Source organism: Laetiporus sulphureus (assembly GCF_001632365.1).
Source record: "Laetiporus sulphureus 93-53 unplaced genomic scaffold LAESUscaffold_66, whole genome shotgun sequence".
In the NCBI taxonomy this organism is placed as follows: Eukaryota; Fungi; Basidiomycota; class Agaricomycetes; order Polyporales; family Laetiporaceae; genus Laetiporus; species Laetiporus sulphureus.
In genome coordinates, this window is record NW_024468575.1 from 1202 (window position 1) to 24708 (window position 23507).

The 23507-nt window shown below is 49.8% G+C and overlaps 14 protein-coding genes across 14 annotated transcripts; 6 read left to right on the plus strand and 8 right to left on the minus strand.

The window, feature by feature from the left end:
* Nucleotides 1-312: 312 nt before the first annotated feature.
* LAESUDRAFT_664633 (uncharacterized protein) lies at nt 313-878 on the minus strand (the record flags this gene model as incomplete). The annotated part of the gene is made up of 3 exons (XM_040905136.1): nt 313-596; nt 655-694; nt 756-878. The coding sequence occupies 3 exons, from the start codon at nt 876-878 to the stop codon at nt 313-315; spliced, it is 447 nt and encodes a 148-aa protein (XP_040758818.1).
* Nucleotides 879-2042: 1164 nt separating this feature from the next.
* Nucleotides 2043-4050, minus strand: LAESUDRAFT_739316 (carboxypeptidase S; the record flags this gene model as incomplete). Its single annotated transcript, XM_040910994.1, has 11 exons — nt 2043-2114; nt 2193-2457; nt 2518-2846; nt 2901-3025; nt 3083-3158; nt 3212-3305; nt 3362-3427; nt 3464-3536; nt 3602-3708; nt 3764-3862; nt 3920-4050. The coding sequence occupies 11 exons, from the start codon at nt 4048-4050 to the stop codon at nt 2043-2045; spliced, it is 1437 nt and encodes a 478-aa protein (XP_040758819.1).
* Nucleotides 3839-4480, minus strand: LAESUDRAFT_731567 (uncharacterized protein). Its single transcript, XM_040910069.1, has 3 exons — nt 4309-4480; nt 3920-4251; nt 3839-3862 (listed from the first exon to the last, which is right to left on the minus strand). The coding sequence occupies exons 1-2, from the start codon at nt 4463-4465 to the stop codon at nt 4073-4075; spliced, it is 336 nt and encodes a 111-aa protein (XP_040758820.1). The 5' UTR covers nt 4466-4480; the 3' UTR covers nt 3839-3862; nt 3920-4072.
* A 350-nt stretch (nt 4481-4830) lies between these two features.
* On the plus strand, nt 4831-5321 carry LAESUDRAFT_731568 (uncharacterized protein; the record flags this gene model as incomplete). Its single annotated transcript, XM_040910070.1, has 3 exons — nt 4831-4894; nt 5001-5247; nt 5301-5321. Coding segments are annotated over exons 1-2 (184 nt in total), but the record flags the coding sequence as incomplete, so codon positions are not given.
* Nucleotides 5322-5520: 199 nt separating this feature from the next.
* LAESUDRAFT_764012 (uncharacterized protein) lies at nt 5521-5947 on the plus strand (the record flags this gene model as incomplete). The annotated part of the gene is made up of 2 exons (XM_040913365.1): nt 5521-5802; nt 5867-5947. The coding sequence occupies 2 exons, from the start codon at nt 5521-5523 to the stop codon at nt 5945-5947; spliced, it is 363 nt and encodes a 120-aa protein (XP_040758822.1).
* Nucleotides 5948-6554: 607 nt separating this feature from the next.
* Nucleotides 6555-7201, plus strand: LAESUDRAFT_816099 (glycosyltransferase family 15 protein; the record flags this gene model as incomplete). Its single annotated transcript, XM_040914747.1, has 4 exons — nt 6555-6811; nt 6866-6887; nt 6958-7099; nt 7158-7201. 4 exons carry the CDS (start codon nt 6555-6557, stop codon nt 7199-7201), a joined length of 465 nt encoding a protein of 154 aa, XP_040758823.1.
* Nucleotides 7202-7587: 386 nt separating this feature from the next.
* Nucleotides 7588-10076, minus strand: LAESUDRAFT_664664 (MFS general substrate transporter; the record flags this gene model as incomplete). The annotated part of the gene is made up of 16 exons (XM_040905140.1): nt 7588-7987; nt 8047-8133; nt 8184-8567; nt 8626-8786; nt 8847-8890; nt 8943-8961; nt 9018-9048; nt 9096-9141; nt 9191-9293; nt 9332-9368; nt 9419-9494; nt 9556-9593; nt 9644-9672; nt 9720-9808; nt 9892-9899; nt 9928-10076. 16 exons carry the CDS (start codon nt 10074-10076, stop codon nt 7588-7590), a joined length of 1701 nt encoding a protein of 566 aa, XP_040758824.1.
* Nucleotides 10077-11943: 1867 nt separating this feature from the next.
* LAESUDRAFT_731573 (uncharacterized protein) lies at nt 11944-12237 on the minus strand. The gene has a single exon (XM_040910071.1). It carries the CDS (start codon nt 12206-12208, stop codon nt 11948-11950), a length of 261 nt encoding a protein of 86 aa, XP_040758825.1. The 5' UTR covers nt 12209-12237; the 3' UTR covers nt 11944-11947.
* On the minus strand, nt 12160-12983 carry LAESUDRAFT_494914 (uncharacterized protein). The gene is made up of 3 exons (XM_040902681.1): nt 12480-12983; nt 12333-12413; nt 12160-12263 (listed from the first exon to the last, which is right to left on the minus strand). The coding sequence occupies exons 1-3, from the start codon at nt 12856-12858 to the stop codon at nt 12223-12225; spliced, it is 501 nt and encodes a 166-aa protein (XP_040758826.1). The 5' UTR covers nt 12859-12983; the 3' UTR covers nt 12160-12222.
* LAESUDRAFT_494930 (uncharacterized protein) lies at nt 12955-13626 on the minus strand. The gene is made up of 3 exons (XM_040902683.1): nt 13316-13626; nt 13094-13264; nt 12955-12966 (listed from the first exon to the last, which is right to left on the minus strand). Exons 1-2 carry the CDS (start codon nt 13476-13478, stop codon nt 13179-13181), a joined length of 249 nt encoding a protein of 82 aa, XP_040758827.1. The 5' UTR covers nt 13479-13626; the 3' UTR covers nt 12955-12966; nt 13094-13178.
* Nucleotides 13627-14390: 764 nt separating this feature from the next.
* LAESUDRAFT_494968 (NAD(P)-binding protein) lies at nt 14391-16290 on the plus strand. The gene is made up of 6 exons (XM_040902685.1): nt 14391-14434; nt 14497-15049; nt 15104-15137; nt 15190-15333; nt 15392-15645; nt 15703-16290. The coding sequence occupies exons 2-6, from the start codon at nt 14681-14683 to the stop codon at nt 16162-16164; spliced, it is 1263 nt and encodes a 420-aa protein (XP_040758828.1). The 5' UTR covers nt 14391-14434; nt 14497-14680; the 3' UTR covers nt 16165-16290.
* On the plus strand, nt 16291-16692 carry LAESUDRAFT_494949 (uncharacterized protein). Its single transcript, XM_040902684.1, has one exon. The coding sequence runs from the start codon at nt 16416-16418 to the stop codon at nt 16638-16640; it is 225 nt and encodes a 74-aa protein (XP_040758829.1). The 5' UTR covers nt 16291-16415; the 3' UTR covers nt 16641-16692.
* A 540-nt stretch (nt 16693-17232) lies between these two features.
* LAESUDRAFT_752844 (uncharacterized protein) lies at nt 17233-19361 on the plus strand. Its single transcript, XM_040911749.1, has 16 exons — nt 17233-17351; nt 17408-17604; nt 17669-17707; nt 17761-17814; nt 17865-17889; nt 17949-18030; nt 18092-18124; nt 18192-18203; nt 18262-18275; nt 18332-18440; nt 18517-18584; nt 18634-18708; nt 18767-18824; nt 18879-18945; nt 19001-19097; nt 19155-19361. The coding sequence occupies exons 2-14, from the start codon at nt 17570-17572 to the stop codon at nt 18917-18919; spliced, it is 645 nt and encodes a 214-aa protein (XP_040758830.1). The 5' UTR covers nt 17233-17351; nt 17408-17569; the 3' UTR covers nt 18920-18945; nt 19001-19097; nt 19155-19361.
* Nucleotides 19362-20116: 755 nt separating this feature from the next.
* On the minus strand, nt 20117-22402 carry LAESUDRAFT_664681 (MFS general substrate transporter; the record flags this gene model as incomplete). Its single annotated transcript, XM_040905141.1, has 16 exons — nt 20117-20294; nt 20346-20432; nt 20491-20874; nt 20938-21098; nt 21157-21200; nt 21253-21271; nt 21334-21364; nt 21412-21457; nt 21506-21608; nt 21652-21679; nt 21734-21809; nt 21865-21902; nt 21957-21985; nt 22041-22120; nt 22172-22188; nt 22257-22402. The coding sequence occupies 16 exons, from the start codon at nt 22400-22402 to the stop codon at nt 20117-20119; spliced, it is 1467 nt and encodes a 488-aa protein (XP_040758831.1).
* Between the last annotated feature and the right edge of the window lie 1105 nt (nt 22403-23507).

Here is a 23507-nt window from a genome sequence, read left to right on the forward strand (position 1 = left end):
GATTCGTTCTTTCACTCAACATAAACTCTGCAGTGTGCATCCTTGCTTGTTACGAGAGTAGAACGAGGCGTGCTGTGCATTCCAGCGCAATGGGTCCGTCATACTTAAACGCTTCTGCGTCTCTCCATGTAAGTAGCCTCTTCTAAAGTATCTTCATCTGCTCTGCATATATGGTATATTATTTTGCTAGGTCAAAGTGCTCGGCGACTATGTATGTAGTCAGCTCCCTTCCCTCTCGGTCAGTCTTGGCTGCATCTGGCCTATTCCTGCTGCGTTGCTACGAATGCTGTAGCTCATTAGCCATGCTCTCGGTCAGCTGTTCGAAATATGCTTTAGCTGCCTCGTATGTGGGATCTCCGAGGATGGTCTACCTCCCGCCTTGCCTTTTCCTCTTACGACATCAACGAGGACGTCCATCGCCTTTGCTAGGTCACCTTTGACCTTCATGAAGCGTTCTTTCAGCTTCTCATGCACGAGCTCTCGAACGCCATCGTAATTCGAAACGTGGTCGTTCATAGAGTAAACTGCCTTGTTATTTCCTTCTGTGCGGAACTCCCCCTGGGCAGCGAGCTCTGCGGCGAGAGTTTCACTGATCGCTGAGATCGTCCAATATTCAGCTACATTCACACCCGGGATTGACGTGTGAGAGCTTACAATGTATAGCGGCTTTGGAAACAATGTGAAATCCAACGGTCTGCTCGCCAATCTTGTAATCGAGTGCTCCGCGCTGGAGAAAGCTCGCTTATTCAGGGTACGTGTGCATGCCACACGGTCCGACTGCCAGTTAACACGATGGTTCCGACCTTGCGGCTGCGCATATGTGGCAGTATGACATTGGTAATGTCTAATTGCAGAAACACTCTCCTCGTCTTGACCATTGGCGACGGAAACCTTTCCTTCAGCATTGATCTCTGCCAGCTCTGTGTCAAAGGCGTGGACAGGGAAACCTCATTTGCATGCATGCACGTTTCCATTTTTGAACTGTAATGCAACCCTGCGGTTGTCCATAGTGGCCTGCACCTATTCGACGGCGATGCCACGATCGACACGGATGAAGATCAGGTCGCACTGTATTCCAGCTGTTTCCACGACCTCAATGTTCGTATAAGCACATGAGTTCATCTTAAGAGGTCGGCGATAAGTATTTACTAGCCCGGTGACAGCATAGATCGCATTGCAGTGGGACACATCGACGATGATCGATGAAGTCTAAAACAACCGTCGTCGTGTATAATCGTGCAGATTCTTTGAATATGCTGTTGACCCTCGATCATATTCGGAGACCTTGATGGCGACTTTCGATTGATAAGAAGGCGAACAGTTGTGTAGACTCTCTGTAGATTCGCCAGGTTCGAAGATTCGATATACATTCAAGCCTGATGTTGACGGATTGATCGAGAAGAAAAGCCATGTATTGCAACAATGACGTACCGGCAGCCAAGACGTTCTCCGCGAACGCTATGGCGATAAAGGCCCAGACAAACGGATGGACCGTCTTTATGAGCATCTGCGAGACTTGTGCTTTGGTTCAAATCGCTGGGTAGTACGTCTAGCAGACACCCATCGCAGAGATCTGCAGTCCACAGAAGGCTGGGAAGGATGACAACCACTTGTATGTTATCATAGACAATTCAGCAACGATAGATCCGGAATCTAGCATGAAGGCGGCACAGCACACGATCGGGCTGCAAAGTCACTTCACCATCAACGCATCATCCGCCACTACTGTTTGCGAGAATGTGACGACGCTCTGCGTGCTCGAGTCAAATCCCAGACAACCACCATTGAAATTTGACAGGAACAGTCAGAAATGAACTTAAGTATACATCAAGCTGATCATTGATAGACATCTGCAGTCGCATTCATGAGCACTTCGTTCCAACTACATCTTGGCGACTCGTCGGCATTTAATATCAACGTCGCGTAGAACAAGAAGAGTTCCATATACTTTTCGATATTCAGGGCTGTCTCGAAGGAATGCTCAGACCGTATCACAAACGACAGCAGTCACAAACAAGTACCTTCGTTCACACCATGTACACTTACATCTCGGCCCCGTTACCTGCGTCATAATGAATATAGCGAAACGCGTGGGGTGCGAGCTTCAGGTAGTACTTTAGTGGCACATAAGCTCAGATCGGACGTGATGATTCTAATGGGAACCGAAGGACCTGTCATTCCAGAGAGCAGACTAGGGCTGACTGCAAGAGCGAGCGGTGAGACATATGTGTGGCTTTGATAGTACCGGACAACAGTTGAAATGGCACGTCATCGACGCCAGTCGGGGTGATCGGCGCAGGCTCGAACCCCATCCCCCATGCATCGCTGAGAGTTAAATTGCCATAGCTTGCCCCGTCGTTAAATATGTTCGTGTCAAAAGCATTGTATGGGAGGTTGAACTCGGCAGCAAGATCTTTTAGGAGCTGAGTGGCGTGCTGCTTCACTTCGTCTACTGAGCTATCTCCGAGACAGATGATGAGAGCTGTGTTTCCTCGCCTTTGAAATCCAGCTTCTCACCTGTCGGCGGCTATCCGGTGGTTGACGATCGCCATCGCATTCTCGGGAAGTGCGTTTGACTTGACTCCACCGTTGATGACGTCTACGGCCTGTGTCGTACTGACCAGAGCCTTGAATGAACGGATCTTCAACAACATCCCTTCTGCGCGGCGCAGCGCCTTGTCCGAGGTTATCGACTTTTGTAATGCCTCGCGCATTGACACAGGGAACCTCGGCCCGTGTGCGGCGAGACATTGAGCGTGAATATACATTGGTGAGTCTCGCCGGAACAGTAACTTCATGGGGTTGTTCTCATATCGCACGAGCATCGCCGCCAGCATGCCAATAGTCTGATGCCGTCTCCATAAGCATGTTAGACATACGAGCTAGGAACGCAAGCTTACCGTGTGGACTGGAGGTACGCTTGAGTGTCCTCCTGGAGCATTGACCTCGATACGCATGTCGAAGTAACCTTTTTGCGCTATAGCAGGGAATGCGAACGTTCCACCGTACTGGTCCAAGATCACGCCTGCCGGCAGAATGAGCCCTCGCAGCTTATAGTGTCGACTTGCACAGGTTGTCTTACCTCCTTCGTCAAGTAGCATTGCGAACGAATTTTCACCGAACCTGGACAAGAGATATTCGCCGATCGAGGAGGCACCCTACAAACGGTCAAATCATCGTCATCGCGCGGTCCGGTCAAAAGAGCACTTACCTGAACTCCATTGATCTCTTCGTCGAAACCGAATGCCAACACAAGAGTTCGAGCAGGCTTGAAGTCTCTTCCCAACAAGGTCTCAATGACAGTCCTGGGATCCCTTGCGCTGAGCAACTCGTCGAGGTCGCGCCACAAAAACAAGCTCACAGAATGCCGATCAAACTTGCTTTGTCATCCATGCTGCCCCGCCCCCAAAGATACTTTCCTGCCTTACTAAAATGAGATGGGTCGCCCACCATGACGTCTCACTTATCGTCGTAGAATCCTGAAAAAGGAGGAGGCGTCCAGGTATCATATGTATCGGGATTGACGGGAACAACATCTGGATTGAAAGAACTTCTTCGTCGGAAAATCTGCGTGTCATTTAGAGTGAAATATGATGCGTACCAGAGTGGCCCGTTAAGAGCAGAGGCTTGATGTGCTCGTCTGATCCCTTCAAAATGTAAACAAGTCCATAAGTGTTCACCTTGACCATTTCAGCTGTGTTATGGGTGCTAACGTGGTCAACCAATCCATTTTCACGCCACACACTGCATAGTGCTTACTGACAGGATGCGGAAGGAGGACAGAAGATACTCACGAAAGCGATTGAATGGCTCCCAGCGAGCGTCTTCGCCAACCGTTCCCATGTCATCAAATGTCTGCGTCCTATACATCCCTTCATATTCCAATCGATCTTCGCAATATATTGAGATTGTTACTTACGGAATCTGTACGGCCCCGGAGAGCAGGCTCACAGTTTCGTGCAAGAACGCATCGTTTTTGAATGTCGACTGCAAGCTCTGCCAGAGCGCCACGTGCTTATCCGGAAACAGGGCAGCTGACTGCGGACACATCGCATGACTTAGCACAGCATAGTCAGTTGCGCTGAGGTTGCTTGACACTGGCACAGAAAGGAGCACGAGGAGAGTTAGCAGCAGAGCTAGGGCTTTGGTAGTGCGAGACCATGAACTTGATGGGGAGTCTACGGGTTGAATCTCGGAAGCAGGAGCGAAGCCAGTGCTGTCCTCCGAAGGTTTGTTCGTCGATATGGGATACTAATGCACTCGATTAGAAGAGGAGGAGACAAGGGTATTTCAGCTACGGACACTTGCCTTCACGAACTTCGCTGGCGGCAGTCATTAAACGGCTGGCGTGGCCTTCTCCACGCAGAGTCTGTGACTGTCGAGCCTTGCCGAAAGTCTCCCGCGATGACTCTATGTTCGTGCCGCCGACATGATTCGCATATCGCTGATGAATAATGATGATCATTCTTCTGTGCGGACGCAACATGGCGAGCGGGCCAATCGGGCTTCTACGGTCTGCCATTTGGCTGGTACTACATTGCGCGCTTATGGAGCGCTTAATGCATCTCTCGCCACCGCAGTGACTCAGGATGGATAGTACAATACGAGCACCTCCAGGTACCTCAAGGCAGTGGCTCGGCGTCCCGACATCTCATATTATGGCAACCTTGTGCCTTTAGGCACTTCATTTCGTGGTGATATTCGAGCTGGGTTCGAACAGATAGTACGAACTCCACGAATTCGGGCCTCCGCATCGAGATGCACAGCTAATACTTCTTTCCCAAGGTCTTTCATCTGAACAGGATCAATGAATCTCCGTGATGAGCGCATCATGCCGTCACTGTTATTCGCGATGGGCTATTTCAGCGGTGCGACGGGCTCAGGTGCCGCATCGGTGAGTCTGCATTTTCAGAAAGCCGTAATTGGCCCTTACATGAGAGGTATCGTTGCTTGATCGCTGCGCGTTTATGATGCATTGCAACGTTGTCTCCTAAATGCAGATACAGTATACCGACGGCGGCGCTCGTTGTCTCCAGGCACTGGCTCAGCCGCGCATGGCACGAGGGAGATTTGCATTGTTTGCCTTTACCATCTGTCACAGTCTTGCGCGCACATCCGGTTCGATTATCCACGCATCATTAACCATCCCAGGCTGGTAATGGACGCTCAAGGGCAACGCGTTCTCCGCCGATGTGCTTTCACGAGGATAGTACGCTGGAGCCGCGTACGGATGCTCAAGCTCAAAAGGTGGGGTGAACGTTGATGCCACCTTCGCAAATTCACTGAAGCATTCGGCTGAGGGCAATCATATTGCCGTCGCCTCTAGTGGGTGCCGGGCTATCTCTCGTCCGCATACCATCAGCTTACCCACGTCGGATTTTGCCTAGCACAGGACAGCTGTAAGCGAGATACGGGGGACTTTCAAGTTCTGATGTACAAAGACGATAGATCCGAGCATGAACAATGATTCTTAAAAATACATATAGCCCACAGCAACGGCGATATTTTCCTACCGCAACCATGGTCGAGTTTTCTATTTCTGAATCATTCATCGTCTCGCTGTTTGTCCAAAGCGTTGTCGATGGCATCCACATCATGGCTTTCGCATTTAACGCATGGACCCTGCTCGATCGCCCCCTCGCAAGATACCGACAACATACCGACTGGCTGATGGTGGTTACTGCAGCTTTCCTCTTCGCGAACGACCTGTATATGAATATTCATGCCTTCATCATCAACGAAGGACCCGGCAGTGCCACGACGGATCTCAGTATTCTGTCCAACTGGACTCATATAATTCGAGTGAGTGATTGAAGATTAAAAGTCACCACTCTATACTCAGGATCTATGAAACGTTCCATATAAGGCAATGCCCCTGCCCGATTTGGACCCGTATTGGCCACAGCGCAAGAACGATGTCTACCTGTCATGGTCTTCTACGATCTGAAGCTTATTTGTTTAACACATATATCAGATATATCGGCCATGCTCGACGTCTAGTCACACTTCCCCCACCCCCCGGCTTCACCTCGTTCTCTGCTCTTGTTACAGAGTTTTCGATCGTAGCTCAGCGTGTCCGCTATTCGAGCATTTTTAGCGCATACAAACATGGAGCAGTTACTAGAGATTCGTAGATGTACGTTTGGACATATTGTCCAGTGAGTTCTCCGCGAGCATGGGAGGGGGTTAGCATTGCTAATATAACAGCATCTGCGAATGTCGCGTGGTGCTCGGAAGTGCAGTAGTTGCGGAAGCGCCCGCGCAAGATGGGCGCTTGGCCTTATCCGCGGCAGTGGCTCTCATTTTCCTCCATGCTGGCGGTGTCGACTGTCTCTGCCTCGCCTCTAGCTCAAGAATATCGCATCCGTCTGCTAGTCTTCGACACGCTCTGGCTGTTGCATTCGCACAGCGTTGCCCAAATGTGCCGAGCCTTACCGGGTCTGTCAGTTGCGACCCATCAAGATAGCTCGATGCGACCACCACCACTTGCTACGCGCTTCTGATCCTATTCCTCGTCATGCGTCTCTTACTGCCCTCTCTGATGCTACCCTCTCATGTCGCTGACCTCACCTGCACCGACCACAGCTCGGCATCCACTCCATCCTGAGCCTCACGCGATTATCGCCGTGTGGCAAATCCCTGCCAAGCTGTCATGGAGCTCGGAAGACACACTCGACGGCATCCTGGATGGGTGCTTCTACCATGATTTCGAGCAGATGCCGTGCAACATCACCCAGCGCGCGAATGCGACGATGCTCATGCTTGCACGGCACAACGATCTCGACGGGGCGCTTCGCATCATGCGCGAGACGTAGGACATGTTCAATCGCCAATACCGCTATTCTGAGGTGTTTTTGACGTTGAGGGATCTCGGACGAGTTCAAAAGGTGCGTGGGCTGTTGAAGTCACTTGCATGCAAAGTTGACAATTGGCAAACAGACCGATAAGCAACGTTAGATCGGACCCATGTCGTTCAGCGTGGCTCCGCGCCGGCCTTGGGTCCACCATGGCTGGATCAACCAGGACAGGGCACAGGAAAGCGGGAACAAGATAGTGGAGAACAGGAACAAGATGGTGAAGAATAGCATTATCTATGGCGGTACGTGCATCACCCTTATTCCCCCGTGCTTTGTGATAGTAACGTATCCGTCATACAGGGAGTGTGTCAGAGTACTACCTGCTGTTCCAATCGGCGAGATGAGGCAGTTCGACGCAGGTACCGCAATATGCGCCGCTCCAGACATCGTCTGGAAGGCATTTTCGCCCACTGTCATCAATATTGGCCGAGACCTCGAATTCGACGTCCGTCATCTCCCTCTTACATTTTCTCTTCGAGTGGAATGACAAAGGTCGCGGAAGCGTTCTTGCGTGAGCGGCTGCCATGACGCATGACTCTCATTAATGCTACTGTTGTCATGTTCGCGACCGTCACCCATCTGCGGTGCCCCAATCGAGATTTCGTCTGAGTTGAACGGGTTCCGAGGCCAGCGCATGATCACTTTCGGGTGGGTAGAGGAGAACGGTGACTGTGATAGTAATCTCTCCGGCCCGTACCATGACCATCTACCCTTGGGATCCCAACCTCAATCAACACGACGCAGAAACAACGCCTCCATCTACTCCATCGTTACCAAGGTGAACACAGAGTTGCCTGGTCCGATATCCCAGAACAATAATGTAGAGCGAGTCGGTGAATATATTTGATGAATGATCATATAGCACGAGCTCTCGTGTTGTTCGACTTCTGGTACCACACCTGTTCATCTCATCATGTGCGAATATTATAAAGTGTATCTGTTCACATATAAGCCACAACACCACACCAGGGGTTAAACTGTCAATGACGCACCGATAGAAAGGTGACCTGTCCCCCAGTTCCGAGTATTCATGAGCTTGACTGTCACTCAAATCCTCCGACAAACAATATGCTTTCTTTTTCGCGTTCATCTGTGAGAACCTCAGCATGGCAACGATAGTAAGAAGAGCACTAGAGGATCGCTATCAATACACTAGTGAACGAGATTCCTCAGACTCATATATGCGTACAGTGTGGAAGAGCAAGCAATACTCGTTGCATGCCCTGGATGATAACGCGGGCTATCTGCCTGTCGATATATGAAGGAAGCTACGATCCTACAAAAAAAGTCAGCGGAGTGAGAAGTGGCGAATTGGGATCAACGTACGTTCCCGAATTTCCAATGCAGCCGAGCATAGCGATCATCACTCCACGCTTGATATCTCCTCCAGCATTCCCGCTTGTCCAGGCAAGTAGACAGGCAGATGCTGGATACACACCGCTAGCGGCAATCATGGTTCCAACATATCCTGTCACAGATGCGGTCGTAGCGAATAGCATGACGTATCCGGTGAGAGACAAGAGCGATGCAAGTAGGACGAATGGTCCGCGCGCGCCCAACCGGTCGGAAAACATCCCCAGAATGACCGTGCAGAGGCTGCCGCAAATGTTGGGAGGGATTGTCATGAGTTGCGCATGTATTGAAGAATACCCTAACCCGACTATGATGGTTGGGAGAAATACGGCGGATGAGTATAACGGGATGATCATGCTAGATAACATTTTCATGAGCACCCTCCCGGGTAGGTTCACGGTAAATGTCCACTGACAAAAAATCTAGCGTGGCCATGAGGTACGCATGAGGATCAGCGAGGGCTTGCATGATGTACTTCGTCTCGATAGATTTCGGTGAGCCTACAGTGTCTTCACGAATTGTTCGCACGAGCCATTCTCTCTCTTTCTCCGTTAAGAAAGAAGCAGTTTCAGGATACTGATGATCGTCAATTTTCAGCCAATGCGTGAGATAAAATAATGCAATAATGAGACGCACGTCGTCCATCCAGTAGAATGCCAGCAGAGAAATGACGGTTGTGACTTGACATAAATTAAAAGAGGTTGTTATGCAGGATCTTGTATTGACACGCACCAAGACCTTCCAACAGGAACTTCAATGCGACATCAGATATGATATGACAGCCATCCGCTCATAGGGGAGACGTACTATCCATGACCATCCAGCGAGCCCTCCAATGCTAGCCAGATTGAGTGCGAGGAGATAATGAACGCTATGTAAGCTTACCCGTTCATCTTCTCAATCGCAAAGGCAAGAAGGCCACCAAATGCGCCTAGACCTGGTGAGTGATTGGGTTGGAAAGTCTCCTTGCTATCACATACCAGCTGTACTTGACGCAGAGAGGAAGATTGATAAGCGTTGAGCTTGTGCTCTCCGTGGATACCACAGGCAGATGTAAAAGGAGATACCCGGAAACAGTCCAGCCTGTGATTGATTAGACGAACTATTGCAAGGAAGTGGACATGACCCGCCTCGGTGAGCCCCAGGAACAATCGTGCACTGGCCACAGAGATGGTCAGCAGAAATGAGATGAGATTGCAAGAACGAACACGAGGAGGCCGCGAAAATTCTTCACAAAAGTCATGCAGATCATGACGATGCTCCAAGAAAACATGATCGACGGAACTGGGATTGCGAATTGTCTATCATTCACTTGTCATGGCTAAGAAATGGAAAAAGGGAATACTCCATCGCGAAGGCTTGAAGTACTTGAGCGCGACGTTTCTGAGATGTTATATAAGATAAAAATAGACATCAGCAATGAGTCCACGTACGATGGTACATCGAGCAGGCAATATGGAATCTAGGCACTGTAAGGTGGATTTGGGCTCAATCGTTTAATTCACTCACGAAAAAAAGAGCACTGCATAGATTGAATTGCACGCCTTTTAAGCCTAAATCCGTCGTCAAACCTGCAATCTTGGCATTTCCTGAGCCTACTGTGAGCGTACATCAATTGAATGCAGATTTGGGCGTTCACTTGCCTATGTTGCCGCGATCTCTGTACCGTGAGTCAGAAGACAAGTCGTGCTGAGCTCAGATTTCTTCTGGGACTTACAAGTAAGCCAACAGGTACAATCCGGAAAGAATGGGAAGCAGATGCCAGTCAAGCTTTCGCATGACTTGGCGCGATAGATCCTCGTCGATGTTTTCGGAGATCTGGACGACGTCCGTATCTACGGGCTTATTCTTCTCAGTGAAGGACATCGTGAACCTTTTCTGTGAGTGTCGACGACGTAAGAGCAGGACAGTATCCTCATTAAATGGGGCTGATAAATGTCCAATGCATCTGAAACGAGGGTAGCAGCTGAGTGGGAGGCGGACAAGGACACCCCGGCCCGAGACTCAACATTGCTATCGAGACACCCAAAGTGCGTGGCCAGCGCAATCACCGCTATGGTGCCTCTGCGATCATGATGAATTTCTAAACGAGTTCAGCTGACCTATCTTTGACTGAACTCTAACCTAAGAAGAGGAGAGGAGTAAGGCCTGTAAGGGTTTATGCCGGACGAACGTCGTAGCATTTAATCCAGCAGTGTCTCACGCAAGATATTGTCCAGCTACAACGTGCATTCGTTTGACTGTGATCTTCGAGGAAGAGGTAGCAGAGGGAGGCTGACATACAATCAAAGTTGATGAAGATTTCATGCATCTGTCAACTCGATATCTCTCCACACGAAGGTCTCGCGAGATAGGGAAGATAGTGGTTCCAGTGTCTGCAAGAGAGAAGCACGCACCGCTTATCTATCTCATTCCCGTTCCTATCGTGGAATAATAATAACATGCCGTATGCTGATATCGACAGCACGAACGAGCCCTTTCATTAGAATTGCATAGAACCCGCTTACGAAGTGCGCAACTTCCGCAACGCATAGCAACTTATCCTATTGGTTCACTGTTCCGAATTAACTATCTAACGTATCGATTAAAACATCAGCTTCGCTTGATAATCACCACAGTGGGCCAGACACTCTCCTATATCTATCTGTTCAAAATTGGCAGATGATCCGCTAGTCGAAATCGCATCGGCATATCTTCCCTGAACTTTGCCAAACGGGTGGATCTACAGAGAACCTTTTCACGCTGGTCAATCTGCCTCAAACAATCGTCGAACGAAGCGGGACGGCACGACGCTCAAGAAAGACACTGCAATGGACCGGTTTTGTGATGGCAGTAAGTAGGAACGCCTGATGAGGTTGGAACTGGATTGCGTAATCTCTTGCAATCAGACAAGAATGCTCTCAGCAACGATGAAGCATATGCACATACTCAGCGTCATGAAATCCCCACTAGCGAGCCAGGGTTACCTCTCGACGACCGTCTGTCATTTTTCTGCACATCGATGAAGTTTATCGTGATCAGTTTGTTTCCAAGTGGTCGGCTGGCCATCGAACCCTCCACCGGATGGACTGCATGCACGGCAGACTGTCAAGGCACCGAAACCGACGTAGATAAGACACTTATCCCTCGATGCATGCTGTCATTCCTGGACTTACAACGACACGCATTCATACGATCCATGGAAATGCTGAAAGATTTATCCCCCCCCTCGCCGACATTGGATATAGCGGAGCACTCATGATGAATGATGGACCAACGTCAAAGAGCGTTCACATTATCGCAGAGGACGACACGCGAGAGGACGTTCAAGAGAGGACGTGCGCTCTGCGTTCAAAGAATTCACGTGACTACCTGATGGCGACTCTCGACCTTGCCTTCGTTCCGCTCTCGACATACCAAAGTCCATGTCATGCCATCCTCTCAATATTCCGTCCATCTTCCGCACTGTAAGGTGTTTCGAAGTTGGTGAAGACTTGATTAAAGTAAACATCTCAATATTCCTACTCTTTTGCCAGAGTATTCAAGATGTACTGAAGCTACACCAAGCGAGAGGTTAAATATAGGCAGTACATCATAAAAGCACCAAAAAGCCCGCCAGGCGCGCGCTGAGTTCGCAAAGCCACTCCTATTTTTCTTCGCCCACATAGGCGGCTTCAGATGCTAGTAGTTCCGCAAAACGTACCGTAGTTCGATTGGAAACGGTGTGACATGACTCTTGAAAGCAGGACAAATGCTGGTCATATATTCATTTTATCATATAGAGCAGTATACAGCTTGTTGCCGCAGTGAGATAGGCAGCGGGCAGATTGGTCTCTTTCCCATTCTCGTCTATGGCCTTCGAGATGTCGAAAGTGGCGAGAATGCACGACATCATCGGGAACGCTGACGCTTCCACGAAATGAGCTCCTGGCATTGCTGTATATAAGCATCGTCAGGCTCAAGGGTTTACTCCATGACAGGACAGCGCCTAGGCAGACTCGGCGCCCGAAGTCGAACATGACTTTGCGTGAGGTTAAGTCGTGGTAAGGCGCTCTGGCTTTAATGCGAACGGATCTGGGGCATGAGCGAAGATACAAGTCAAGTGCAGCCGGTAAAAGAACAGGAACCAGAAGAGTTGCTGACCACACGTCTGCATATCCCACGGTCCCTTCGAAATCAGGTAAGGCTGATGAATACCGTTTCCTGTCACTCGATGCAGCAGCGCTTGCGGTGGAGTCGTGCCAATCAGCTCCACAATGCATTGACTGACACATCGGATGGGGTACTCGCCTAGTAGCGCTACTAGCTGCGGCCCATCGCAGCCCTTCACGAGCGCCCGGACGTACGGTAGATTCGGCTGGTCGTCCACGGTGGGCAGTCTATGAGGCCCGATGACATGAACAGTCTCCGCTTGTGAACGCTTTTGGGCTGCTGGATTTAGCACCATCACGAGGATTAACGCCATGAGCACACCGACGACCTGGATTGTGTTCTGCATTCTATGATGGCAAACATGGGCATGTAAGCGGCACACCCCAGCGTCTCCTGCACCATTTGATGGTGTCCTCCTCTTCGCCGTTCGGTCTAAGCGATCCGACTGTCCCCCTACTGCACGTTCAGGGATGTGGACGACTCGACATATTTGCCGGATTCGTGAGCATCGATGCATTGATCAAGATAGAGTCAACGTCAAATTATACTCTAGCTAAGAATTTGTTGCCTCGCCGCTTATGAGGGATGGTGTCAATGCGGGAGACCTCCTTTGCAACTTAGCGACCTGCCGTCTGAAGTCTGCAAAAGAAAACCACGCTGGGATGAACTTTACAGCGGAAGAGGTGATCAAGTCGAATAAACACCGGCAGAATGGCCGAACACATGGATACACGCACGTATAGATTAAATACCTGTCCACCTTTCACCTTCAAGGACTCCCCCATGAGCGACACGAATTAGTCGTCGTTCTCTGCACAATCCATCCATAGATGACCTTTAAAAGTGACAGCTCCTGCATTTCTGGCCAGTGTAATGTGCATCAGTGACGACCGGATTTCGCCCTATCGATATGATTTCGTTCGCTATCTCTTAACGTGAGAGATGAATTACTTGAGCGACTCTCAAGCACGTACAAGAGCGTGTGCATCTCTGCTTCCTGGATCGGACCATAGCTGCGTGTAGCGCGATTGGACTCGCCCGCAGCAATTTGCCACCTTTCTTGAACCGAGGATGTTTCACTGATGTGTTGGATATAGCGAGCATCCTGCCGGCGACCTCCTTGTATATCCATGCCATCGGTCGGTCAGAGTAGACAGCCGAATGTGTGTCGAACAGATCGAGAATTGCATGCAACGGATACAGGACGAGTAACCTCCGGCGGTAGATACGGAAGTACACAAGACGATCTGTCCGAGGCGAGTAAAATCTACATCAAGGAGTTTCGCGGACGCATACCATATTCCTGCGACATCAGCGAAGACTCGGAGGCTGGAAGCTGGTGAACATTACCTGCCCAAAAGTAGGCTTAGGCCAGGAAAATTCGTACATGATGGTTGGTCACCTCGAGTCGCAATTGGTGGAGTGATAATGGGACTCAAGCGCCGATTCGTAGCAGCTTCGTAGGACAACCACAGCAGCAATTACGACGCCAATGGTTTGGACGAGGTGACCATGCAATCGTCAGGCTCTCCACGTCGTTGATCCGAGGATTGTCCGATATTAAGAATGGGCGCGACAGGGATTCCACGATATCTGCTGCGCACGTCCGGCGCAGACATCATGCATGTTGCATTGACGCTTCGTGCCGATGTCGCCTCCGAATGGGCGCACAACTGTCCCTAATAGATGCAGGGCAGTAAACTAGCGGCCGGATTGCAGTCTCGTGTTTCAGAGCAAAAAGGTAGCGCTGACTTGCCCAAATTGGCCATAATTACACGTTCTTTCCCTTCGCCACCTGTCTCGCTTAGGTCCCGTTCAGAACATCCTATGTGCTAGCTATTCCTCCGCACCATATAAACAGGCTCGGAATTGTATGTATCGCGTGGCAAGGGCGTCGATTTCATAACTTATATTCTACGCAGAATAGACGATATCTATCAACGGAACAAGACGGCATATCCGCAGCGCCCGGCGCATGCATCGGTTCCTGTCTACGTGCCAACGCCGTGCAGACAACGACATTTGGATAGTCCTTTGATCGACATCTGTGAAAGATAAATGTCCAACTGGAGCACTTCTGATTACTTGGCAAGGTGACTAGCTTTCCTCCCTGTCTTTTATCCCTCCTGAACCTCTCCGCATTGATTATTTTAAGATCAGCAACGACGCCCGCATACCATGCAATCGTTAAATTGCCGCAATATCATCGTAGCCTTACAAAAAGTCACCACCAAGCGTCCGGTGATACTAGTTCTGATCGTTTATTTATACACCTCCTTGGCGTTTAACACCTTGCTCAACATCTGCTGAAAACTCCAAGCTACATTCTCTCAAGAAATATGGCTGGTTCAGACAGTTTGACTAGCGCGATGCGTCAAATGTTGGCCAAGTTCACCACAGACTTTCCTACCCGCCGAACCTACAGCAAACCTATTACCGAGCCTTTTACAGGCCGAGATGTCGTCTTGATTACCGGCACTACGGGCAGCTTTGGCTGTCATCTTCTTGATGCTCTCATCGCCGCACATGACGTCTCACGCGTATACGCATTGAATCGGCGGTCCACAAAGCCTCTGCGCGAGCGACAGGCAGCGGCACTGCAGGAACGTGGCATCGATGCAAGCATATTGAATTCCGAGAAACTCATCCTCCTCGAGAGCGATATCACTGCGGAGAACTGGGCCTTGCCCCAAAGCGTATTCCACGAGGTACGAGATATGAACTTACGTATGTGCATATTTCGTGTCGATAGTAGCTTGTAGATGCATCTGTCAGTGACTCACGTCATTCACAATGGTATTTCGGTCATTCACTCTCGAAACACGTCTATGCTAATTATTACATTTAGCATGGCGAGTGAACGTCATCGCCAAGCTCCCAACGTTCGAGTCTGTCCTGCAAGGCCTCCGAAACTTTATTGACTTCTGTCTCACTTCTTCACTACCTTCGCCTCCTCGACTTCTTTTCACCAGCTCCATGGGAGTGATACAAGGTTTTTTTTTCATTTCCACTGTTCCAAAGCGTTCACTGAGAATATTTTCGTATTTCAGGCGCCCCCCGAGACATGGCTATCCCAGAGGCAGCTGTTCTACCAGAACTTGCAGTTAGCAACGGATACTCCCAGTCAAAGTGGATTGCCGAGCAGATGTTGTTTGCTGCTGCTGCGACGACGCCACTAGATCCGTTGGTGGTACGTGTCGGCCAGCTTACAGGGGGCAAAGCCGGGGCATGGGCACCGCAGGAGTGGTTTCCCGTAATGGTACAAAGTGCGCCTTACGTCGGATGCTTCGCAGATGACCCGAGGGTAAGTAATAATTGATATCCTATTCTTCCATAAGGTTTCATTATCGATTACTACCAGGATGTCCTTTGGGTGCCGTTCGAGATTGCTGCAGCCGCACTGCTTGATTTTCGCAAGGCATCAAATGAAACTCATGTGGTACACCTCGTCCATCCACAACCCGTAATCTGGCACTCGCTTGCCGCGGTCATCTCGTCAGAGCTCTCCGTTCCTCTTGTGCCCTTCGCAGAATGGCTTGCCAAGCTCGAGCATGCAGCTCGTTCTGGATCTACAGACAATATGCCTCAACAGATCACACGCGCCGCACAGCTCATCCCCTTCCTACGATCGTTACTTGAAGCCAAATTGACCACCAGATTGGCGCTGAGTTGGCCGGAAGTAGAGGAGAAGCGAGCGTTGGAAGCATCATCGACACTTGCCGATCCTGCTTTGCGTCGGTTGGGCGCAGACGATGTCAAACGGTGGATAGCATACTGGGAGAGATGCGGGGCCATGTCCAGAGAGCGCCCGGCACGTTTGTGAGTTTGCACGGCAGGAGCGAAGTCGCTGCCATCTCCTTCGCTCTGATCGTTGTAAGCGTGATACTATGGCATCCCGTAATCGTTCTGTTCTCATGCGTATTGTCTTCGATCTCAATGGCTGGTAGTACCACATGCAAGCTGACCATGCTATATCACTTCGCTCCGAGTGATTTGCGCCAATCCGCATCCGTAGTGTTCAGGAAGTGCACCTCCCCAACTGTCAATACAGGCGTTCTCTTGTGATAATCAGTGATGGATCGATACAGAGGAATTCTATCTCCCACTGCTGGGAATTTATGTCAGCCCGCTTGCTATCGGTGCCCTCTCTCAAGCAACGCTCTTGCTTCATGGATTTCGGTCGGGAGAGTCATCGATAATCATGCTAGACATGTCACAAGCTGCGATGACGGGTCTGTGACATGCGACCGTGCAATATCGCGGGCGCCCAAAAGTTTTGTCGGTGGTGGCAGACCGTGAAACGAGCGTTCGTGATGAAAGGTCTTGTGACTGTGACGCGCCAGATGCCAATACCCAAGCCGAAGCGGGAACAGCAATTCCTTCTGCAACACGACTTCGTCTTTACATCAACACGAGACTGTCAAGTGAAAACTTCTTGACATCCATCGTGGCTGAGACGATTGATCTTTGTCGCTACCGCATGGAAGACATTGTATATACCATCATTATGTGATCTTTCTTCCGTGAAACTGATACTCACGGGCTGTCCACATACATTGCAATGGCTTTGCTTCTCGACTAGGTACCGCAGTGCTCATGTGAGAGCCTTTCAGGTATTCTTGTGATGGAAGGTATTGCATTGACGCTGCATCTGATGTCAGGGATTGGTCCATTGCCACAGCAAGCGCTTCCGCTTCGCAAGAGATTGTCCGTGATACGGTAGAAGTCTTCTGTGGGAGCTCCGCTCGACGGCATGAGCCTACTGGGCGTTTCTATAGTGCAAGACTCCTTTTCCTACTCTTTCCTAGCCCATGCGTAATTTCTACCTGAAACACCATTGATGAACGCGGAACACCCAATCGTTAGCATCGCCCAGGCTGGCGGCGAAGTGTCATGACTCCCGGTGCTGATGATGATGAATCTGCTGATACTAGCAATCCCTCTCTCACACTTTGATGGCCGTCATCGGCATGCGATTCTTTGCGCCCTCCGGTGATAGAGACCTAGTATGTAAGCAGAGCATCAGCGCGCACATCCCCGATAGTTCTACTTGACCGCACTTATAGCATAGAGACATCGGAATAATCAAGCATCCTCTGCCTTCGACAATGCCTCGCTTATAATGCGGCTTTACCGAACTCGACTCATCATCTTCTAATCGCCCATTGAGTCTTTTCGCCTCATCCCCGTCGCCTCCCATAAGCCGGGGCAGCAGGACCGTCCATTCAATGTCGGCCAGCATCATTAAAGACGCTCAGCTCATGTGAGTTTCGCAACTCCTCTACTTCGCCCTTGATGGTGAAATAGTGTGACTGATGATGCGGCAGCGATGGCCCTGGTCTAGTCGGCGTCTTTATGAATGTGATGTATGTTATTGTCGACACAGCACTCCGCGCGAGATGAGGCTCATACAGATTAGGTTGTATGGAGTGCTTATAACGCAGACATTTTTCTACTTCACGACATATCCACGGTAAGCCCCCCAAGCATCTTCCTCGATCAGCTATGAATTCAGGGTTGCAGTGATCCCAAGTGGCTCAAATACTATGTATGTTACATATGCATGCGGTTTAGACTCCTCGTTGAAAAACCTGACGCTCTGGATAGGTTGCCTTGCTTTTTTTCATCGATACCTTAAACACAATCTTCAATACGTGGTGGATCTACAACGTTCTCGTCAACAACTTTGGTGCGTGCAGAATTTTGAGCTGCTGTTTACTGGTTATGCCTAAATTGCAATGTCACTGCAGGAGTACTCGACAAAGTTGTCAGGGCAAACTGGCGTATGTGCACATCCCTCTATGCTGCCTGTGTTGATGATCTGATCTGAATCTCGCTCTGGGTATACAGTTCTTGAGACCGGTATGTTTGTGTGCTCTACACCTGGTAGCGATTTGCAGGCTGATATAACGCGCGATAGAGGAAGCGTTTGCAGTGTGTTATTCGCATCGCTGGATTTAGTAACAATCTGTTGACGATGTCATTGCTAGGGCATTATTGGGATGCAGGTCCAATTGTTCTATGCTTGGCGGATCTACAAGCTTACAGGATACAAATTTCTTACTGGCATCATTGTTGGAACTTCGATTATTCAATGCTGTAAGCATCGTGCCACTAGTCGCAGGGAATCAATGCGAGGTTGATACTGATGTCGCGAATATTCGATGTAATCCAGTGGCTGGAATCGGGACGGCAATCAACATCGCTATTCAGCCTATATTTACGAAGTTTTCTTCTGAAAAGGTACACGAAGAGCAATTAAGCCGATACGTCATCTCACAGGGGCTTACAGGACGTCGTCGTAATTTGGCTGTCGGCCGCGGCCCTAACCGATGTGCTGATCGTGTCCGTGTTGACATGGCACTTGGTGAGTGAGCGATAGACCAGTTGCTTATCGATGTTGACTGTCGGTTCCCTACTTGAAGCGGAGACAGCGAACAGGGTATGCACAAACCGACACCATCATCTCCAGGTTAATGCAGAGTGAGACATGCGTGTATCGCTTCAGAAACCAGACGATCTTACGCGTGTTGATAGTCACGATGTCGAACGGGCTGTTGACGGCAAGTTTGCGTTAGCAACACTTATTGCCTTTGTATCTTCGGTATGCATATCAGCCGATGTATAAGAGAGATGCAGTTATAACTTTTATGCCGTAGACTGCTGGATACCACCTGGGTAGGAGGACCAGCTGTCCTTTGCTCGCGCCTCGCCTGACTGCTATCCATCAGCATTCAACTATACGCTGTGCAAGCTGTACGTCGCGCCTTTCATCCGAAGGGACAATATTCTGAAACGCAGTTTACGTGATAGATATGGAAATTCTGTGATGTCTAGCCTAAATACTCGTGCGATTCTCTTGTCCTCGAAGTTTGAAAGCCAAAGCATACGGCTCCCGCCCACGACGAGGGTGAGTCCCGAACGCAAATGTTTCGATGTGCTGTCCGCCGATTCTTTGACGTGTAAGACCGCAACGGACATTGAGGACTTCATTGCAAGTCCCGCCTATAGGGCAACAAGGGCGACACAGCCGACTCAGGTATGATCACGCAGCTGATCATGTATTTCATGCCCTCATAAGATGACATGTAGGTCGTGGTAAGCGTGGAGACTCACGAGATGGTTGATCTCTCTGCCGAGGTTTCCAAAGCTGGCGAGCCCTGGCCAGAAAGAGACATCGTCGACTCTAAGGCGAGCGTTTCCGTTTGAGAGAAATCGCAAGACGCACGTTTCCTCAGTAGGTATACATGCTTTATAATTCTCGCGTTGTCCACCTCTGTAATTGCTATCTTTGCTTTCTGTAAGCTTCCTATGCCTATCTTTATGCTGTCGAAATCCCCAGTCTTGTACTCGCCTAACTTGTAATCTATGTAGTCCAGTCTTGTATTCGCCTGACTTGTCGGTCCATGTTAACCCTCCATTGGCAACCAATATCCTACTAATATACGTCCTAGAGGATCGACCCAGATCTTACTCTCTTCCTCGATCTTGTCTTAGTTGCACTGACACCGTGAATGCGTAAGTGAGGGACACCGCACGGTGTTTGCATTCGTCCGTATGACTTGCGTAGCGATCATCAGGAGCGTGATACTGCGATCACAGGGTCCCATAATTCTTTGTCACTACGCACATTGCCTTTGATTTCGATCGCTTGATATCGCAAGTAAAAGAACCACGCCCTGACAGTGCAACAAGGTATATTCTGTCTCGGTGCACCCTGCCCTATTTACCCCGAGCTTCGTGAGCAGGGTTCACAGAGTGTACCTATGGCGGTGTCAATGCGTTTTTTTTCCATTGTCACAACCAATGACGTACCGATACAAAGGAGATCTATCTCCCATTTCTGAGAATTCAGCCACCCGCGTACCATCAATGCCTTCTCTCAAGCAATATTGTCGTTTCTTGGCATTCAATCGGGAGAATTCTAGCATTGCGATAATGCTGAGAGTGGCACTACCGAAGTCAATCAGAAGTAGAGCGATGGCGAGGAATGGATCTGCGTACAGCATAGAACAGCATCCAATATTTGTGGCGTGCCCCGGATGATACCTTGGGCTGTCTTGCTGTCGGTATACGAAGGACGATGCGATACTGCAGCAAGACAGTTAGAGGCGTGCCAGCCATTTTCATGTATGTAAAATACACTCACGCTCCCATATTCCCGATCCCTCCGACAATGGCTATCATCACCCCGCGCTTGATATCGCCTCCAGAGTTCCCACTGGTCCAGGCAAGCACGCAGGCCGAGGACGGATACAACCCACAAGCAGCAATGATCGCCCCGACATACCCTACGACAGGCACCGTGGTGGCGAATAGCATAACGTATCCAACGAGAGAGGTGAGCGCTCCCACAACCACAAATGGCCCGCGCATGCCGACGCGATCGGACAGTATCCCCAGACTTATGGTGAATATGCTGCCGCAGATGTTGGGTGGGATCGTCAAGAGCTGTGCGTGTATCGCCGAGTATCCCAGTCCGACGATGATTGTTGGGAGGAAGAGAGCGAATGCGTACAAAGGGACCACGATGCTGCGGAGGAATGCGAGATAAATATTATAGCATAGAGATTCTCGGGAAGCCTTGGTTACACACAAGAAATCGAGCGCGGCGAGCAGATATGCATGAGGATCGGCCAATGCTTGCAAGACATATTTGATCTTGATGGCCTTCGATGATCCTACAACGTCTTCGCGAATCGTGCGCACCAGCCATTCTTTTTCTTCGATCGTCAAGAAAGAGGCTGTCTCGGGATACTGATTAAGGACCAGATTGAGGGGATGTCAAACGCAAACAAAGAGTGTCAGGACATACATCCTGCATGTAAAGGTATGCGAACACAGAAATGATGGCCGTAACTTGCAACAGAATGAAGAACGTTGTGAGTGTGTAGAGGTTTGACATGCCTACCGAGACCTTCTAGCAGGAACTTGGCATAGATGTCAGGTCATGCACTGGTGTCCGAGTCTCATATATGACTATTTCACATACAATCCAGGACCACCCGGCTAGTCCTCCAATGCTTTTCGGACTCAGTACAGCTTTGTCTAGAGAGCCGGAGTAACTTACCCGTTCATTTTCTCAATAGCAAAAGCCAAAAGGCCACCGAAGGCACCTGAAAGTCATGAGCAGCCGAGAGTGAAGTGCTCTACGTTCCACTCACCAGCTGTGCTCGACGAGGAGAGGAATATAGACAGCCGTTGCGCTTGAGCTTTGCGTGGATACCATAGGCATAGATAGAACGATACGCCCGGAAAGAGACCCGACTACAACATGTTAGAAAAGATCAAGATGTAGTTAGCATTTTACCTCGGTGACTCCAAGGAAAATGCGTGCGCTAGGGTAGCATGTCAATCATGAGCACGTCGGCGGAATTCATGCTACTACTCACATCAGAAGGCCGTGGAAGTTCTGCACGAACGACATACAGATCAAGACGACACTCCAGCAGAGCATAATTAACGGGACTGAAGGAACGGATATTGAGTCTATTTGTCGTCTTTAGGTAATATAGGAATATACTCCATCGAGAAGGCTTGAAGTACTTGAGAGCAACATTCCTGCCACCATGTCAGCTGGGCTGAGAGAGTATTTACAATAATTTCCTTATTTACGCAGGTATGTCTAGCAAGCAATATGGGATCTGTCGGCCGCCGTCAGAAAATCTTTATCAATAGAAAGCGGCAATTGCCACGTACAAAGAAAAGTGCAGTGCACAAATTGAACTGCACCCCTGTCAAGCCTAGGTCCGTCGTCAATCCCGCGATCTTTGCGTTGCCTTAAAAGTATCAATCAATGCCCTTCCCAGGAGCACCGGTGCATCACGCACCAACGTTGGTCCGATCTCTGCATATTGATCCACGAAGCAGGTCAGGAAGATTTTATGATGCGACTATCGCGCGAGTATCACTCACAGGAATGCGAACAGATACAGAATGGATACGAAAGGAAGGAGGTGCCAGTCTAGCTTTCGCATGACGCGGTGGGACAGATCATGTTCGTGATCGACAGATTGCTGGGCAATGTCAGACTCCGGGATTTTCTCTTCGATGCTGGCCATCATGCACTGTCACCATGAGTACTGCAATATGATAGAGCTTATAGCGTCTCGATTGGTAGCACATGATAGATGACTTCTGTATCGAACGACCATGTCGAGGAGAGCCGTTAAGTAGGGACTCGTTCCGGATGCTCCTTCCGATCCGTCTCGCCGTTGCATGATCCAGCCATTGCACAACTTTCCCCCTCGTCTTCCCTCACGGCGCTTCTGTGGGCCTTGATAGATGCCAAAGATGCTCAGCTGACGTGTTTCAGAACGAACTTTAATTATAGAAGACGAGAACATCAGTCACCTGGAGTTGCATGTCTGCGTGCTATTGGGCATGAATTCCGACGATACTGCAAGGGGATATTGTCGCCCTATCACCTGAACTAGCAGCCGTAACTCGAATGCAAAGTGGTGTAGGGAAGCCCATTGACACAAGTTACGCACACTGCTGACGAATATTATCTCGGCGATGGGCGAAGGATACGCGTGATAGCATGAATCGCGCCAGTGGAAGGCAGCTATAATCAATGTACATGCGCAATTGATATACTTGTGGTTTCTGTGAGCTCGAGCGCTATCTTGAAGCTTGCGATAGAAATACGCCAGGTCTATGGTGCTCCTTCGTCACGCTATCACTTAATAAAAGCAATGGACCAAGCGCAGGGGACTTCTGCGTTGGGCGAAGATGGCGGGGTCAGCAAAACCACAGAGAAGAAGCTTCTTGTATTGAACTTGTATAATCTTTCGACGGTCAATGATTTGAGCAGCACTAGATGCCGCCATGATTGAATACCTAAGGAAGTCCGGAGACAATCAGATTGCTCGCTTTCGGAGCCTCCATGCAGGGCAGCTTCGAAGATCGAAGCGTGATGCAACGAAGCAGCTGCTCAAGCAGCAACGGCAGCGATAGATAATATTGTGAAGGGTATCATGGCGGCAGTCGGCATCCAGGGTCTTATTGAATGAGCGATGTCGGAAACAATCATAGCCTGGGATTGAGTCCGGGGACGCGAGGATCAGTGACAGCACGATAGCTTAGTAAGTTGATGTCATCATGAGCCGGGAGCCCAGAATCCTTCATGCAGTAGACAGATGTCCCGGAGCCCTCGAAACGTGA